The 19,801-nt window shown below is 37.9% G+C and overlaps 1 protein-coding gene across 9 annotated transcripts in view; it reads left to right on the top strand.

Moving 5' to 3' along the window:
- The window catches only part of Piezo (piezo type mechanosensitive ion channel component), a 58,906-nt gene that overhangs the window by 2,591 nt on the left and 36,514 nt on the right, over positions 1 to 19,801 (top strand). For 6 of the 9 annotated variants that reach the window (XM_074085936.1, XM_074085930.1, XM_074085933.1 and 3 more), the window contains exons 3-13: positions 10,720 to 10,815; positions 11,916 to 12,127; positions 12,527 to 12,653; positions 13,307 to 13,553; positions 13,710 to 13,875; positions 14,131 to 14,265; positions 15,429 to 15,537; positions 16,154 to 16,235; positions 16,602 to 16,833; positions 18,386 to 18,584; positions 19,552 to 19,751. In XM_074085936.1, the coding sequence (XP_073942037.1) occupies positions 10,720 to 10,815; positions 11,916 to 12,127; positions 12,527 to 12,653; positions 13,307 to 13,553; positions 13,710 to 13,875; positions 14,131 to 14,265; positions 15,429 to 15,537; positions 16,154 to 16,235; positions 16,602 to 16,833; positions 18,386 to 18,584; positions 19,552 to 19,751 (1,805 nt within the window). Of the gene's footprint in view, positions 1 to 10,719; positions 10,816 to 11,915; positions 12,128 to 12,526; positions 12,654 to 13,306; positions 13,554 to 13,709; positions 13,876 to 14,130; positions 14,266 to 14,592; positions 14,659 to 15,428; positions 15,538 to 16,153; positions 16,236 to 16,601; positions 16,834 to 18,385; positions 18,585 to 19,551; positions 19,752 to 19,801 lie in introns of all 9 variants that reach the window. The other 3 variants (XM_074085938.1, XM_074085932.1, XM_074085934.1) reach the window with 2 other exon arrangements.

Below are 19,801 nucleotides of genomic sequence, written 5' to 3'. Positions count from 1 at the left end.
TTGAATTTCACAGCTTATTTAATTGTGCCCAAATTAAGTGTAAGTTCGAAACTAAACTCAATTAAGGCAAATGTTAAGAAAGTTATGTAGAAGTTCAGATCAGTTATGCTACTTTTTTTCATGACCTTTTAAACTGTGCCGCATACCACGTCAAATTGGTAAATGTCGTAAACGCGAATTTACTGTCGCGTATTATTTTAATTTGGAAGTGGGATACACATGTGATGACGCAACGCTCCGGAACCGGCTGCGTCGACCGCCCCCGACCGCCGCCGCCGTCCCGGCATATAGCTCCTACATTATTCTGACTCAAAAATCAACTATTACGTAATAGTATTTTTTGCCGACAGTCAAGTTTACTGGTCTTTATAATTTAAACGTCACGATCTTGGTTTTTGCGAATTACTTAAATCATGTATTCATCTCAATACTGGCATGGCTAGCACGGCTAGCACCAGTCTGAGAGAGCACGTCACCATAATATCCTTAAAGCTTTTGTACCTATTTAAGAGCAGAAGCGCGAATCTGTCGTTTTTCGAATCTGGTACAAAGCGTCAAAATCGCCTGTCTACCTCCCCGATTGTCGTGCAACTTATGGGACACCCGGTATATATTTTTTGCATTTATTTGTTTTGTTAGCATTCTACATTTTATTACTCTGTCGGCATTCTCACATGTTACTCCTATTTTTATTGGAGTTTTAAAATAGATCGATCGGATTAGATAGGGCTTTGATTTTGACTACGAATAATAATTCTCGAGACTTATTCATCATCCCAGCCTATATACGTCCCACTGATTCTTTGGGCCATAGTTCCCACAGTGCGGATTGGGAACTTCACACACACCATTGAATTGCTTCGCAGATTTGTGCAGGTTTCCTCACGATATCGTGGTAAATTCAAATCTAATTCCGCACATGAATTTCGAAAACTCGGAGGTGCGAGCCGGGGTTTGATCTGCTTGAGAGGCGATAGGTCAATAGTTTTTCGGGTTTTCGAGACTTATTATTCCTAGGATTTTGAAGTAAACAGTATCTTTTTATTCTATGGGTTCAATCGAATGGACCATTATCTCGTCTGACCCATAATTGTCCTTATCGGTAATCTTCTTCGACTTTCGTTCGTGCACCGAATTTTGTTGGTGCAAATAGTTTGAACCTGCTTTAATCTTTTCGCTTCGACAAGCTCGTTTTTAAAATATTTTTCAAAGCCAATTATACAGCTCGATAGTAAATTCTTGGCCGCTGTTCTCCTTACGTGGCAGTCATACACTCATACAACATATGGCACCACGCGTCGCATTGCGGAGGACGTCCTCCCGCTGGGCGCGCCTGGCTGGAAAAGGCTGGGCAGGCTCCCCATTGACCGACTTCACGTGGCCTTGCCCGCGGGCCCTTCCAAATCACAAAATTTGCAAGCCATTAACAACACGCAACGCCACCCGCTCTGATTTAGCCACAGTGCACGAGTATTTATAATTTCCGCTTTTTTTTTTAAATCGCAACTTGTTATAATTGTCTGTTGCGGAGTCATAGACAGAATCACTCATTAACACATTAACTGCAAAAAATGATATTTTCTAAATTGATGGTGATTCACAAAATAAGCAGTAGTTTCCCTAGACACAAGTGTTGAAATCTGAGTCACGCACGGTTTCATGCAGGATGGCTAATAAGAATAGCTGTAGCGATACCCACACGGCATTCGCGTGACCTTTCCAGGTTCATTTCGTTCAGCTTTAGATCATGAAAATGAGTAGGTCAAATGAGTGCTATACTCGTAAAGGAGGTAAATCCTGCGTGCGTGGCCCGATTCCCCACGTTGCCCGTAAAGCTGACTAAATGGAACGCTAAAGCACCTGCCGAGCCCTCTGTTTATTCCTGCATTAGTCGTTACGTCACACACTCGCAGATTTATATAATGAATCTAGAGATATAATGTACCTAAAAACAGCGAAGTAATCTGAAATGTTATACATTTATGTAAGTTAGTCATGTTTTATTCATTGATATTAGCCGTCCACACTGAACCAATATTTCTATTTTAAAATAACGCTGCCGGTTTGTTTATAAAAACCTAATGGCTCTTAAGATTGTACGAAGGTCGAATGAGTACTTACTTATTTTTTATTAATACTTATTAACGTTTTAAAAGGTGCTGAAATTAGCAATTCGATGTTGTTTTCTTTGACCTTTACTAAACCAGTAAACGAAACGAACTCTTTTAGAGTTTTTAGGGTTCCGTAGCCAAAAATAATAAAAAAGTAACCCTTATAGTTTCGCCATATCGGTCTGTCTGTCCGTCTGCGGTTTTGTTCAGAGACTATCAGTTATCAGTGCTAGAAAGCGGATATATGTAGTAATCATGCCGACAAAATGGAATAAAAAAAAACTGTTTTTTTTAAGTACTTCCCACAGACGTAAACCCCCAGGTTTTTTTTTCTCGTCCAACCCTGTAGTGTGGGGTATCGTTGGATAATGGATAGGTCTTTTAAAATCATTGCGAGGTTGTGAAGACGATCGAATCAGTGATGTCTTCACAAAATATTAAATTTTAAAATGCAAATTTTCATTAAAATCGAGCGATTTCAATAAAACTGTAACGGCTAAGTTTACTTGAGAATTTTTTGTAGTTTAACCCTTTACCAGGCGAAGGGATATATTCCTCCCACATCTTATATCGGTTACCGTAGTCAGGTTTTAACTCCAAACCTCCTACAATATATTTTGTCGATCCCTGAAAATAGTATTTTATTATCTTCATTCACAACACGCTTCTAAATCGCGTAATATATCTTTGGCAGCCGTTGAGATTCACTTGAACTCTAATTTCAGTAAACTACGGAGAAATTAGAAGACTTTCCTTAATTTCTACGAAACAGAAGTACGTAGATCGAACATTTTTTTTATATTTTATAGATTTTGAGTGTTGAAAGGTAATGTAATCTTAAACATTGCTAAATATTCATGCATTTTTTTGTATGACCAAAATTAGGATGTGGGTTGATATTATCCCATGGCCTTATTAGAGTTTAACTGTGCGGGATCTATTCTTCCCATGGCCCGGTATGTCATAAAAACTCGCGTAATTAATATAAAACTGTTTTTGTGTTCAACCTAGAGCGAATTCATGTACCTAGCTGTAAAAATCTCCTTTTAAAGACTTTCCCTGAAGAATAAGATGTGGGAAGAATATATCCCTTCGCCTGATCAAGAATATAATAAGACAAAATCGAGTATGACAGTTAATTACTTAGACAGGCGATGGGATAACCGTAACCCACATTTTTATTTCTGGTTTAAAGGAACATCTCCGACTTTCGTAAATACATTTTTTACAAGGCGTTAAATACGGTTGTAACAGTATATAAAGTACGTATGAAGACACGCTAGTTCTAAGGGGCCTGGTAAAGGGTTAAGAGTAAATAGCAACCTAAGGTATAAAATCTACTTAAACTTGGAAGATTCCATAGATACAAAATGCGAAATTCTTAGAAAAATATTACTTGTTTTTTTTCGTAACGGCTACGGAACCCTATCTTGGGCGTATCCGACACGCTCTTGGCCGGTTTTTTTAATAAGTATAAGCTTCCAAAATTATGACATAGTTGAATGCACGTCTAGAGTCGCCCTATAACAAATCAGATAGCGCCGACTAGGTTGATACCATCAGCCAAATAAATAGACTTATCAATTTTTAGGGTTCCGTACCCAAAGTGTGGCAACGGGTGTCTGTCTGTCTGTCTGTCTGTCTGTCTGTCTGTCTGCCTGTATGTCTGTGTCTGTCTGTCTGTCTGTCTGTCCGTCCGTCCGTCCGTCCGTGCGTGCGTGAAACGTGTTTTTTTCAGCGTTTTTTGGTTGCTAGGCGAACTTAAAATGAAGCCAACTGATAAAGCGCTCGCCAAATCAACACCGTATTAATCACTATGTTTACCTATGGTTTTTAACACTAAAAAATCATACTAAGTATTTAACACTATTTACAAGGTTTATAATACAGTTTAAAATTTATTCACACTAGTCGAGCTTCTTATTATTTTATTGCACAACATACGAAGTCCGCCGAATTTCCAGCGAATGAACTGCGCTGACAGATATTTTTCTTTTTAGCCGCGCGCGGCGCGTTGCGGACAATGGCTTTAGAAGCAAACAGCCAGAACCAAAGAGGATGAGAATACAAATTGTTTTTTATTCGAAATACTTGCACAAGTGCTTACATTTCGGCGATATTTTTAGAAGCTTTTCTTTAGCTTGCCCTGTTTGTTTATTTATTTATTTATTGTTTGTTTGGGTCAAATCTTGGAAGCTAAATTTGAACCACTTCCAGTGGTCCGATAGACTTGAAATTTTGCATACGTATGTAAATTTGGTGACAATACAATAATCTAGTAGTGACATCTTGGTGGTTCATCCAGGATTGTCTCTGCAGGAGGGAACTCCTCAATAGTTAATAGTACCGTCTTAAAATTTGGTACAGATATGTAGTTTAGACGACAATGCAAGTACAGACAACAAAAGTACATTCAGCAAAAAAAGCTTGTATTATAAATGAAATTTTTAACAAAAACTTGTTACAAGCATTATACTCGTATTTATTTGCAGTGTACCTAATGTAACTATGTTTGCTCGGGTGGAATCTTTCAACTCAAATTTGAAGTGGACATCTTCAACCGATTGAGCTGAAATTTTACACGCATGTATAAATCCGATGACAATGCACTATTATTATAACATAGAGTTGATCTGATGATAAAGCTAGCGGGTGACATAGGAATTCTGTGATAAACGACACGACCGCATCGAGTTTGGACTCGTTTGTCGTCGTGACGAGTACTTTGGTAAACAGGGGCATAAAGTACAGTTAGCAAAAAAAAAACTTATATTAGAAGTATTTTAAGAAAAACTTTTACTGAACTGTTTACGGAACCCTTCATGTATGAGTCCGACTCGCACTTGACCATTTTTTTAAACAAGTTCCTATGAAATGAATGTCGAACTTTCAAGTTGACAGACACGTCTATTGACATTATTGTTTTGTGACATGCAAACTATTATCAACTTTAGGGTGGTAGTCCATATATTTGGCTGACGGTACATACGAGTATCTCCGAATACATGTAGGTCCGTGTTCGTGCCGAGCGTCGGCCGCGACGATCGTAACGCGGCCAGTCGCCGACCTCGCCTCACCTTTGCACCTCCTCTATTCTATAGGATGCAATTACGAAAAGACGGGCACAACTGATTACTCCTATCACATAATACACACGACATATATACCGCAGCTGTACAAAAAATATGGGCGATACAATTTTGTGTGTAGTAGCGATGTTTGCCCAACTAATGGGCCGCTCCCTCTTCACCAAAAGCCTTCAATTAAACCTTAGTGTCTCAAAGCCGGCGATGTAACACCCATCTGGGAGCGCTAAAGGGGCTTGACTTCACCGTGACCAACCGGCGGACTCTAGGAATTGATTTATTGTGTGGGTTGATAAATAAAAGAAAAAATAACTTCTTCGGCTATTTTTATGTAAATTTAGATAAGTAGTTATAATTACAATATAGGTATGAGAAACAAGTAGCGATACGAAATTGATAAAACCTACCTGCCGGCCTTTGGGATTTACAAATTTTAAACTAGAGGTTATAGGTACAACATTATCTTCACCATTATTCTCAATTTTAAAATGCATACTTACTAACTGTATTATAACACTTTGCGCAGATTCATTTATTATATATTTGAGCAATGCAGATGTAGGTAGTTTCTCATAAAACTGGTGTTTGCGGAGCTTGCCAGTTTATGTGATAAAACGTTGAGGATAAAACCGTCCTGTTTTTGTGCAATTTGTTTTTGCAAAGTGTAAAGTATGTCCATAACACTTCGAAAAGTGTTCAGGTATATGATGGTTAAATATATACATTAGGACATTCGCGAACACTCCCTCCCATCGTAATCGCTACACTCACGCATCGCACTGCCCAGCCCCATATAATCCAGCGCTTAATTACACTACACGAACTTGCCACTTAACTATATTAAAACACAATCTATTCCGGGAAATACAATGAAATCTATGCCAACGCCAAATTTTAGCACTAAAAATATCAACGTTAAAGCTGGGATTTTAGGATTCCTCTTTTTTTTTAAGTAGTCATTCATCATTAGGCTTGCCTTGCGAGTAATGTTATTCCAGTATACTTATGCGGAAACATTTCAACTGCCGTCATTACCATTATTTTGGGTTTTCCCGTTATATTGATTGATGAAAAGGGTATTGTTAAGGACTTGGCTCTCCTTCAGTCGCTCTATCTAATTCAAAACTGAATCAGTACCTTCACAATACTGTGAGGATTTCTTCAATAGCAGACGATATTAACTCGTCGCTCTCAGTTAAATTTGCGTTGTAAAACACAGTTTTTTGGCAGGTACCGTGCGAACTTGTAATTAAAATGTAAGGTTGTCTGCCAGTAGCCGATGGAACACATTCGATGGCACGCTTTGCCTTATCGGGCGTCTGATTCACAAGGTCACTCACAGTTTGACGGGGAAGTCGGCAACCTACAGCTAAACAACAATGATCTCATCACTGCAACTCATAATCTGTCGATTTCAAATGACTGCCTAAATTTTAATATTCCATCCATTCTTAATTCGTGCATTACCCACGAGACGAGGTTTACCTGATTTTGATCACCAACTATTAGCAATTCCATACGAGATTTGTGTAAAACTGGAAGAACAAGTTTTACCTAGAAAAGAAAAATATTACCTAATTGCTTTTGTATGGAAAATAGATTGTTTGATTTTAATAAGCGTCTGTAGGTAATGAAACATTAAATATGTCAGAATATTAAAACATTCTAAAAATCTAACTGGTCTGAATTAAGTTTAACATATAATAATCAATAACCTAACCAACAAAAAGTTGGAAAACTCCTGACTTTGTGACTTCAAAGTTCAATATCCCAGGAACGGCTGAACCGATTTTGATAAAACATGTCTAAGAACCATAGCTAGAAAATCTAATTTCAAATATAAAAAAACCGGTCCACCCGTTTAAGAGCAACGGTGCCACATACTGACAGACAGACACACAGACATACAGACACACATAGCAGTCAAACTTAGAACACTCTTTTTGCTTCGGAGGTTAAAAAAATACCTACACTTATACACTCGCCTACCTGGAATGTTTACATTTCACATTTCAGGAGAAAGTCCAATAGTCCAATATACATTTTAGAATGGTTCCCGCTTTTGAAATTCGTGTGTTGGTATTTATAACTCGTATTGGTGTCGACGCACGGTTTTTAGGTTCAGATCCTGGATTCCATGGCACGGCTTGTTATGACAGCTCACTTGATTTCCCAGTACAATGACATCATTCTTTCATTCTCATTGTTCACCTCACTAGCGAGCATTTTGACACCTTTAATTGCTGAAACTGTGAAGTGTTATCACAAGTGATGAATAGGTATGTTGATTTGGAGCGCTTGAGATAGGGAGCTCTAGATCATCATCAGTATCATCACATTTCGAAACAAGTACAAGCTTTTTCCGTTCTCATAAGATTAAACTCCTAAAGATTAATCCATAAAATTAAAAAAAAAACAGGCCAAGAGCGTGTCGGATAAACCCAAGATAGGGTTCCGTAGCCATTAGGAAAAAAATCAAGTAATATTATGTGCGTTATAACACAATTAAAACACTTTACTACAGTCTTAAAATCTATTACCAGAAAAAGAGCGTATCTTCACGGCACTTACGTCCTTTTGTTGAGAAGCGCAGTTTTTCGGCAATAACTCAAAAACAATATATCCGATCATGTTGAAACCAATTTTCGTTGTAAGTATTTATTAAGCGTTACCTTCCCATATTTTTTGCATATGTTTTGGACAAACGGTTTACAAGATACAATTTACAATTGATACGGTTTACAATTGTTGCTACTTTGGGAGCGATTATTTCCGGAAATATTCACTTAATCAAAAAAGTTTTTGAGAAACCTAGTTAAAAAATATTTTGTTTTCAAATTTTGTTACGTGTATGCAGTGTCCTATAAATATTTATTTTTGTAATTTAACTACAAAATTAAATAGCGGCTTTGACAAGACATCTGTACTCCAAATTTCATTGATATACATCTTGTAGTTTTCGAGTAAAATGCCTGTGACATACGGACGGACGGACAGACAGACAGACGGACTTGACGAAACTATAAGGGTTCCGTTTTTACCCTTTTGGCTCCGGAACCCTAACAACCAGGTGGTATTATGATATGAGAGAGTTTTTAGTTAATTCTCCTTAGTCTCGTCAGTCTATTTGTTTTGTCATCCATCACTATCGTATAAACCTAGTTACCTACCACGTTTTTGTGCTCATCATTAGTCTAGATACCTTAGGCTCTAATCAATGTTTGGTTTCCTTCCTCATTATCGGTTTGATCCATTGCTGCATTATCAGCTGTGTTTGTTTACATAGCATTATCCTGCGATTATACAGTTTAATTATCATAGCCTTGTGAATATACACTAGGCACAACGCTTATTATAAGAGTCACAACAGTTTATTTATGCAACCATTTAATGGTATGACTAGGTAATAGATATGCAGTGGATAAACTTGCGTGTGTCATACCTAATGTTTTGCCAATTTAGAATATTTGCATGGTTGCATGGTATGGCACCTTTCGCACTTGGCTACCTTTTAATGGTTTTAATTAAACAGATATAGTCATTAAGCTCGGTGGCATTCCATCCTTGACATTTTCAGGTGTGTCTTTTGTCTGGATGTGAATTAATTAGTTTGAGTACCTATATTTTAAATCACACCTACGCCCAAACACAATTTGTTTATGTATTTACGTACCTACTTGTTCTGTTGTTATTTCAAACACATATTACAAAGTACTTTGTAATTTCTTATCGCATTGTGTAATCACTTTGACCGATTTAACGGTCACTTCTAGGTGGTAGTGAAGTGTAAAATGATAACCCGCTTTTCAAATTGATCGATTTAATCAATCTTTATATCAAATTGTAGAGTCGCAAAAGCATGCTCCTGACCGGGACAATTGTGACGGAAGTTAGAGGAGGCCTATGCCTATGAATATTGCCTATATTGCTAAGGAGACAAAAAAACAAAAAAAGTAGTTCACGAGTACACCCACTGTGCATAATATAAATGTACGTCGATGAATATTGTTTATCTTTGGGTAACCATTGAAATTCTTGGGTGAGGCATCGTGTTAGTAAACAATAGACAATATGAATCAATAGCACCTCAGACAGACTCCTTATAGCATAAAAGTACTTATATAGGTGATGGTTTAAAATAATATTAATAAAATACATGGTTATTTATTTATTTTATTTATTTGACTGGATGGCAAACGAGCAAGTGGGTCTCATGGTGTTTTATTAATTTGTATTAAATTAATTTAATAATATGTATTCTCCCTAATGCTATTTTGGGAAGACATGATTCCTCAAACCTGTTTCATAATTATTTTAAATCACTTCAAAAGGTTAGGTATTATGTCAAAACATTGCTCTTACTGCTTTACAAAATGTGCCAATTTACGAGTCAGTGTCGGTGGTATTAAATCAATGGTCGGTCGGGACGTCTAGGACGCGGGGAAATGGGGCGAAATATAAAACAGAGTGGAACAAACCTGGGCTAAATGTTACAGTGGCATTTTGTGGCTGTGCCATTTATTTTAACTGGTTTCCAGGGTTCGACAGTCTAACTGAGAACCCTACTAGTTCTGCCATATTGTTCCATCCCTTATCCCTCCCGGCTTGGATAGAAGTTATAGCTTAATGTTTTATGAATTATAAATTATTTTTAAAGTTAGGTACTTTTTTGTACCCTGGATCATATTGTTAACTTATGAACCAATAATCACCTAAAAGTACCTAAGTTTACTCTCGAAAGTAGAGGAATAACTACCGATAAATCAAAGACAAAGTAAATAAAGCTATTTATCACTAGGTAAATATATTATCTGTTTCAAACTAAGTATCTTTTGTGTAGATAGGATAGGACCCTCTTTCAGCGGACGGCAGCTTTGGCGATTTATCATGTCTGTCTGTATTCAATTCATTTCCATTTATTTCAGTTTCTCTTTGCCACTTCATTTGCTATTGTTTTTTCTTCCGATATCATATAGTTATAGTTATAGTACACTTTTTAGGGTTCCATAGGAACCCTCTAGTTTAAGTCATATTGCGTCGGCCTGTCTGTCTGCCCATCCGCAGCTTAACTTAGAAACATCAGTGCTAGGAATCTGTAATTTCGCATGTATGTATTATATCTATACTAACCACGTGACAAGTGATAAAATAAATTAAAAACATCCCAGCTTAGTAGACTTAAAGGTAAACGTTCGAGTGCTCGACACGCTAATGTCCAATAGACGACACCCTACTGTCTTTTCTATTTCTAATGACATTAGATTAAAGATGCGAACTATTGGGACAGAGACGAGCATTCGCACGTTTACCTTACAAGTTAACGAGTAATAGTCGCTAAAACCGTACGGAACCCTTCACCGCGCGTTGCTCGATGCACTTGGCAGGTTTTTGTAGTTGCCTACCTATCTACATATATTTTTATTTTTGCACTTACACTTTTCATTACGTTACAACGTTTGACATTTCGTGTCATTTTTAAGCATGAAATGCATCACGCTGACGAAACATTTGCATCTTTACAGGTATAGCAGTTCGCCCGTTCGGCCTGTCCTTCATATACCTTCTTCTCTACTTAATAGCACCACTGGCCCAGGTTCCTGACGCACGAACTTTCGGCGGTGAGCAACTGGATTATGTTCAATATTAGCGCACAGAGCTATTATAAAATCTATTCTGAGCCGAATTAGTCCAATTGCATACGCAGCATGAAGTTTGTTCAACAACTTGTTTCGATATAAATCTTTCATCCAACATGTTTATGAATTCTAGATTTACAGTATTTGGAAATACACATACCTACTTATACAAGTTTATTCAAGGAGGTAAAGTGGGAATGGGAAGTTTCGCAGACTTTCAGGCGCCTTTATCTGGCATCGTATTGCGGATACAAATCTTTCTTAATTTTATAGACAGTGCTTCGAATAGAACTGATGTATAAAAATATCTACAGGCTGTCTTGAAATTAATCCACAATATTTCAGCAGGTGGTTTTGTTAATTTGACTCAATATTGTACAGACGTGTGAAATAATGTTTTGCCATCGTATTTTGTCGCAAAAGTTCGTATTTATCTTACTTTCTCAACTAGCTTACTGAAGTTTACTGAAGCTAATAGCGAACTTTTCCGACAAAATACTAGATAGATTTGGCGCTCCCAAGAAATACAAATTAGAACTAAAAATGAAAATCGATACCTATCAAAAGTGTACTGCTTCAAAGGCGTGAATATATTTTGAATCAAAAATTTGGATGAAAATCTTTTACAGGGGAAATACTCTGGATTCATTTTAAGACGATTTGTGTTAAGAGTTTGGATTAAAATTGTACAGTCAAATGCAAAAATATATATACAGCCATAGCGTCAAAATATGTATACACATCGACCTTATGTTTAGTGGCATAAAGGTGTATAGATATTTTTGAAGTCTTGGTAACGCATATATATTTGTGCCCTTAGCCGTACTGGTGTGTAATTATTCTATGTATTTTTCGGTATGTTTTGTTGAAAAAAAAAAGTATAAGTTCCGACGTATTTGTCTGTACTATGTTAAATCGATTGCTTGACAAAACTGCAATAAATAAATAGGTACTTTTAACTCGGATCAAATAAAAACTTTTTATTTGATCTGAGGCTTTTAAGTGAAAATACTTATATTTATAAGTTTTTTAAAAGTAACCCGACTTTGTGATACTTATTATTTTTTAATTTGTTTTTGCAGGATTTCGTGGCAAATTTCTTTGTTTAGTGGTTGCGATATCATTTCTGCTGCTGCTAACGCACGCAGTATGGCACAGCGTGCTCGCCGGCTTCGCGCCTTACGGCTTGCTGCTCCAAGACTACCCGATCATACAAAAGATCGGCCACAACCTGGGCCTCGTGTCTTACGCTGGGATAGATCCGATCATGGCAGTGCATTATTTAGCGCCAGAAGTATGTACCATACTAATATTATAAATGCAAAAGTTTGACAGTGTGTGTGTATGTTCTTCACGCTAAAAGAGCTGGACGGATTTGCATGAAATTTGGCATGTAGATAGATGGACGTCTGGAATAACACACAGGCTACTTTTTATCCTGATATTCCGATCGGGAAGTCAAGAAATTAGGCACTGTTGTTTATATTGCAATGTCAATACAGACCACGATGTAATTTTTGGGAATTCAAACGGGAATTTAGTAAAATATCGGAATTTTAATTCAACTATGATAGGTACTGGATCTAATGATTACCTACACGTACGAAGCCACGGGTAAAAACTAGTTTTGGAATAAATAATCTTATCATAGTTTTCATATTGTCAATATGCTTATTTATAACTTGTTTTCTAGCTAGTGATGGCTGGAACGTCTTTGGTGGTATATTTGGCGGTTAAGAAATTGCTCACAGGACCTAATCCCACTTTGGACAAGAGAAAAGACACGAAGCATCAACGGTATCCGCTGCTGACTAGTGCAGGTATGATCTTAAATTTTGTATATACCCATGTTAGGTACTTTTACCTACTTAATGAAGTGCCGATGGAAAGTACAATGACGATTTGATTAAAATCAAACCGACACGTTCCCGCTAGTTTAATTTTTAATGAGTGTAATATATTTATAGCTTTATACAGATTTTTACCTTTTAACTTGCCGACAAATTTATATTCTGGTTTGATTACTTCCGCTATTTGCACTTAATCAGGTAATAAAAAAAATATTACGATTTTTAAACAGATATATGTAGATGTACCTAAGATTGTAACTATTATAGTGTTTTGAGGATGTTGATCTCAAAACACTTTAGTTACACTTGTCAACTCTCTTATATTTTTATAGGAACTTCTTGTTTGCTCCAATACTAGTTAGTATGTCTGTCTGTAGTACTTCTGAGATATAAATAATATCTATCATGTCACAGGTTCTACCCCAGGGGTCCAATGGCTGTATTTTTTAACACGCGGGCGCTTGCAAATGAACTTAATATATCTTTCTACACTCACCCTATACCGTTTGACAGAAAGAAAAAACGAAAGCGATTTTGATTCCGAGTATGTTAGACAGTATAGCCTTAGGATATAAATCTTTTGCTTCTTGTCGTGTAATCTAATATATTTCTCATATTTCCAGGAAAATACTTCTGCCTGATCCTGATAATGTTCTCCGCCATAATGCGGCCGAGTGTAACGTCTGGCATTTACTTCCTGGTGTTCATGGGTGCCGCCACGGCGTGGTCGCTGGGTCGGCCACTGGAGCGGGGTTTTGCCGTAGTAGGACGCTGCCTCATGGCTATAATGGCGGCGCATATAGCGGTGTTGCTGGCTTACCAATGCACCTGGGCTATCGAGTTTTATCCGCCTGATATGGAATTTGCTAGGTATGATGAGAAATTGAAATCAAAGTGAAAGTCCATACTGAAAATATTAAACCATCAAATGTACTCTTACATGGTAGTGACGGGCAGTAAACGTATTAAATAAAAAAAAATCATCAGTGTGTGTTTTAAAATAATTATCACTGTGTTATATTTCAGATACTTTGGTCTGACGAAATTGGTAAACATCAATGAAACTGACCCCACAAGCTTCACGTTCGAAGTGACAGAGGACCACATGTGGGCCACATTGGCTAGTCCCTTCATCATACTCTTTACTTACTATATACTAGGATTAGAGACGCGGGAACTTTTTAAACCAAAGGTATGTTTGCATGCTGCTGGCATAATGTTTTTATTTTGAATGACGAGATTTTTTTTCATAACTAATCCTATGGTGAATAACAGAATGCTTTGCAAATTAAATATTCGTTAATTGTGTAGAAGTTTACGCCTTGAAATGCATTGCATTTACACGCCAGGTTATAGTTAATCTCGACTCTCTTCGGATGGGGACCGAATTATTTCTTTAACTATTTATTTTATTTAATCCTTCTATGCTGTCGAATGGGATTTATAGGCTAAAAAAAAGAATCAACTGACTGGCATAGAGGCGGGCAAGCTGAATGGGTCGCTTGTACGCGGCGTTTCGTTCCACAATCGAGGCGCGCTTGCTCCTAGAGACAAATGGATGAGCGCCACTAAGAGAGTCCGCGTAAGCGTACTGCGCTTCCACTGTACAATAAGCTGTTTAGATACTTGCACTGAATATATAAGTTATTATTGTAGATGGCAAATAGTAGAATTAGTCACTGTACCTGCACACGTTTTACTGTTTTAGTTGACATACTGCATGCTGTAGATGTAGGACTAGGACTCTTGTAGATCTTATACATCCTATGGTCACTTGTGATATGCACGTATCTTTCTTTAGCACTAACGAATGGACACTGATTCTGACTCATATCATACATATATTCCTGAATTTAACACCGATCTGTTTTTGTTTACTTTTTTGCAATCTGCTTTCATTCTTTTATAGGTTGCATATTCGTACATAAATAGCCAAACACTCCGTAGCCGCGGGAGCCCCAGTGAGAACACCCCTGTAGGTATTCATTATTTTATTATGTGACGGGATCATGGGACCACTGAAAAGAGTTCTTACGACAGCTCTGCATCAAGTTCTATGCACACTAAATGCCTATAATCTTGTTGTTATGCATTTAATAAAATCATTGGCAGACTTGCTTGAATGATTTTTCAAAATTTTCACACATTTGCATTTGTTTGAAGTTTGCTTTGAATGTTTGTGTTTTATACATGTTTTAGGTAAGCATTCTAATTTAATGTGTGTTTTACGTTTTAATACTAGTACCTAGTGCTTTGTGATGTGTTAATTTGTGTAGCATGTAATTGTTTAATATATGTTTGTTTTAAATATTAGCTAATTTAGCAATAATTAAACATTGAACACTTTATTTACCATTCATTAATAACTATGTTTGACATTAGTCAGTGATTAAATTTGTTGCAAAAAAAAACATAAGTAGTACCTTCTTGCGTGTGTTTAAATTACGTTTGTAAATTTGTCATTAAATAAACCCTTGCTCCATATAAAAATGTCCATAACTACAGCTTACAGCTACAGCTTTCATTAAGGGGTTATTTTTTGAAACTTAAGATTTTATTCAAAAGTCCCTTCTGTTTTTCATAGAGGAGAACACGCGAGTTTTTGAAGCTCAAACTTTATGCTCATTTTGAGTCCACTATCCAAACCACAAATGTTTTTTTTGCTAGAAGCAAACTATTTTCCAGAATAACATCGTATATGACTCTTTTGCGTTTCAATGTTCTGATGATGGTTCCCGTATATAGCTCATCCGCAACAGCAGTCCGAGCAAAAGGTGGTCGAGCGTGCGCTCGCGTAGTTTGAAGAGACTGCACCAGGACTCCACCGGATCCGTCATCGTGCCGCCTGATGAAGGTAACTTACCTAGGCTTTTAGTCACCAGAGCATGAAAAGGTTCCATTTATTTTTAGGGTTCCCTACCTCAGCAAAAATGGAACCCTTTTAGGACCTTCTATTGTCTGTCTGTCCATCCGACTGTGTCACCCGTTTTCTCAGAAATTCGTGGAGGTATCAAGCTGAAATTATAAACAAATGCTCAAGTCTACCTCTACCTGCTACCTCTTTTAGCAATGAAAAAAATCTAAATTCTGAGTCAATCAAAACATGCAGTCATCAATCAATCAAAACCTTCCAATTATCTTAGAAACTTGAAATCTGGTATGAAGGTAGCTCTGATAACACAACCAACAGTAAAACTTTGAAAATTGTGTATAACTAAATATCTGTATATGTCATTAGGGTCCCATCAAAAATGACCCCACACAGCGTACATTTTGCTTAAGAGAAGGGCTCTGCGAACACTGGATATTCATAGATAGGTACAACCTACCTAAAGATCTATACGGAACTGTGACGGAACCTTAGGTGCGCGATAGGCTCATATTAAAGCGATCAATCCTTGAAATTTTATTTCAAACGGTCACTACTTATGAATCCTTATTATTTCTAATCCTAATTATTTGCTCTACAGAATCTATGATGGACCATAATGAGCCAACCCTGGTGGATGATATAATTGCCGCCGTCATAGATTTCTTCCAAGTTCTAGTCAGGTAATGAAATACTTAAAAATACAGTTTACATTTATAATCTTTCTCGGAATCCACTTTGCTACACCATCACTAGTAACCGGTAATAACTGAATGCTTTGTTCTTTAATCTGAAATGGGTAGTTAGTCAAAATCACACCCCCCGACTCCCGCTCCGGGTCGTACCTGGTTCAGCAGATAGCGCTGGCCATACAGCGGGGTAATGCTGCTGGGGTTATGGGCACGGAGTGGTGGTTTTTAGTTTATACTTTATATTTTTTTAGGTGTTTATGCTTAAGTTTGTAGGTATAATAATTATTTTTTGGAAGATTTTTACTATATTTTTAATTAAATCACGGCAACTAAATTATTACTAATTTTTCCCAATAGATCGTCGTACATAGCGACAACGATCACAATGATGGCGTGGAGCATAATGTTCCATTCGTGGCTGACGTTCGTGTTCCTGATGTGGGCCAACGTGGTCTGGCTGTGCCAGGATCAACGCTCTTTCATGCTCAAGACAAGCCCAGTGCTTGTGGTATACGCTATGCTGTTACTGCTTGCACAGTACATCTATGGCATGGATCTACTGGAGTCTGAGCTGCCCTCCAACATTACTGTGAGTAATATGACTTCTATCGTTTAATTTTGTAATTTTACTAGTGTGAATGTTCTCCTGTGGCAAAGAATTATCGTAGTTCGTAGTTCATACGCTGGCATGTTTTTTGTTGTGCTGTGATAAGGCAGATAAGTACAAAATAACGAACGAGATTTTCATCACATTTGTTGTGCATGAGGCTACTTGAGTACGTGACATAAGTTGTAATCAATCATGACGAATTTGAAATAAAAGTGCAATATTAAAATCGTATTTTTAATCTGGTACTAAAAATTATGAATTCATTGTTGAAGAAAAATAAACTGAAATTGCAATAATATCCATACTAATATTATAAATGCGAAAGTGTGCGTGTTTCTATGTTTTTTCCGTCTTTCAAGTCGAAACGTAGCGACGGATCGACGTGATTTTTGGCATAGAGATAGTTTTTGGGCCAGAGAGTGACATAGACTACTTTTTATCCCAAGAAAATGCACAGTTCCCGAGGGAACAGCGTGCTATAACCAAATTCCACGCGGGCGAAGCCGCGGGCAAAAGCTAGTTTCTGTATATTAACAAAATATGTTGTTGTTTCTTTAAAAAAATATGGCTCTGTCCATCAGAGGACAATTTTGCCAGTGTCTAGTAGTTTTTGCCGTTGTACGGTAAAAAAATTCTAGAAAACGAAATATGAGAGGTAATGGTGGATGAACGATGACAGCGCGAAAATTTAAAGTAAGAATTTTCATTCGAGTTGAAGTAACGCGTAGTTGACGCGTTTTTTTTTTAATTCAGGTGGATAGCGCGTATTCGCACTTCAATCGGCCCATCTTATGAATTATTATACCTGCCAGTAACTTTATTCACACAGAGTTCGATCTCCTTGGTCATGTGGCGGAACACTACTAATTTGTGTTTCGAATCCAAATCATATTTTAGCCCTCTATGAAAGTTTCTTGGTGAAAAGGGCTACTTTGCTCGCACTTATTGCCGAACCAATCCTAGGTTTTCGAACAGGTGGGATAAAAATATACATGCCATTGTTGGCGGCCAGTGATTAAAGCTACACTCAAGTGCTGGTGGGGACACCCTGACCAGTGAGCAGATTAACCCAACATGTACAGGGTGTTCAAAGGACCGTATTTTATCTTTAGTCTGGTAAAAATATGTGTGGCACTGTATTTTGACCTTCGTGAGATGGAAACAGGTGGTGATCATTATGCCCAATTAACACACACAGTTAGTATTCCATACCATGATGAAACATTCGTTCGCTCACTTAGTGTTGCCCTTTGTAAGAAACAGCATAGTCAAAGCTGTGTCGTCCGCGGAGAACTCATAATACTGAGGTGCTTTTTATCAAATTATATCCAACCATGATACGATCTTAGAACAGCACAGACTTTACTTGAGACGTGTGGACGTGAAGTACGGAAGTACGGACTTATCACTTCACATTTGCTATCTTCGCAAAATTCTGTGCGTAGTTCCGCTATTATTAGATTCTGTTGTGGCAAAACGATCGTATCTCGCCGAAAAAAGTTACTGAATATTGTGATGGTGTTGTCTCCAGGAAGTGAATCTCCAGCAGATAGGTTTGGGGCGGACGGCGGGCGAGCCGTGCGTGCCGCTGCTGATCAAGTCGCTGTTCACATGCATGTTCTGGGTGACGCTGCGACAGCGCATTCAGGAGATCCGGCAGCGGCGCCGCTCCGCCGCCATCACCGACATGGCCGCGCCGCTGCAACTCACAGTCTCCACCGCCGCCAGCGGTCAGTGCTACCACAGACTATTAACTAAATTACAGGTGACGGCAAACGTCTCGAGTAACTACCTAATGACTTAAAGGCTTCTGCTTACTCAAGCTGGTGCACGCCGCGGGCGCCCACGCTTCGTTCTTGTTAATAGAGCAGCGCTGCGTGAGGCGGGTGCGGGTGCTTTATAGATGACATGTTACAGCACGCCTCGCGGGTTCCCGCGCCGTGCGTCCGCGCGAGATAGCAGAGGCCCTTACATGCGAAAAGCGAATTTAACATCTCTTCAGTACTAAAGTGCATGCGCGAACTTACCCCCACCATATCGCCCAATGCTCGAGAAGTTTACTGTCGACTATGTGGGGACCCGAGCATTAATATGGCATTAGTGAGAATTTAACGTTTTTAGGCACCGGACGATCAGGTAACCTAGTGATATACTGTATGTAGCAAGAGATCGAGAGTTCGGATCCCGGCAGGGTCAAAGTATTATATACAATCTATTTTATATTCTACATTCCGAAGTCTACCAAAAGTTAAAATACGACAGCATTACCCAAATTTCCCAATTATGGGATTTATGTTTATAATCTGATTAAATTTTATATTTTTTCTTTATGTCATCCACGCATCAGGTCTAGCGGGTGGTAATTATTGATGAGATGTTATCTAGCTAACTTCCAATTTCGTATACAAATAACTCAACTTATAGTTATCTATCGCTTCAAACTACCTTGACCTTTTTTTTCAACTTACGAATGAAACAAGTTATATTCCTATATTATCTGATTTTTTCTTAGAAAACACTCTTTTAGATGTACTGTATACATATACACCCTGCACTTTACTGTTTTCCAAGCCAGCACACAATCGTTCTTGTTCTGACGGTCTTAATGCTTAAAGTTCATATTCACATTATACTCTTTCGATACATTACGAGTATCTTTCCAGTTCAGTATTACAGCATATAATTTTCAATTTACAGTAATTGAAGCACAACGCGAGGAGGAAAGCCGTTCAAGGCTGCTCCGCATTTTGGGGGACTTCCTCAAAGCTGCATGCGCCCGGTACTGGATCTACGTCGTCGTCATAATGTTGTTTGTCATCGGCATCACTGGCAACCGGATGACCATATTCCGAATAGTCTACATGTTCTTGTTTCTTGGGTTTATACTCATGTTCCAGGTAAGTCTTCTTTAAAATATTTCAAATTGAGACACTAAACCGAACTTGTT

Source organism: Choristoneura fumiferana, chromosome 3 (assembly GCF_025370935.1).
Source record: "Choristoneura fumiferana chromosome 3, NRCan_CFum_1, whole genome shotgun sequence".
Lineage (NCBI taxonomy): Eukaryota > Metazoa > Arthropoda > Insecta > Lepidoptera > Tortricidae > Choristoneura > Choristoneura fumiferana.
This window is presented reverse-complemented; position numbering and strand designations above follow the sequence as displayed.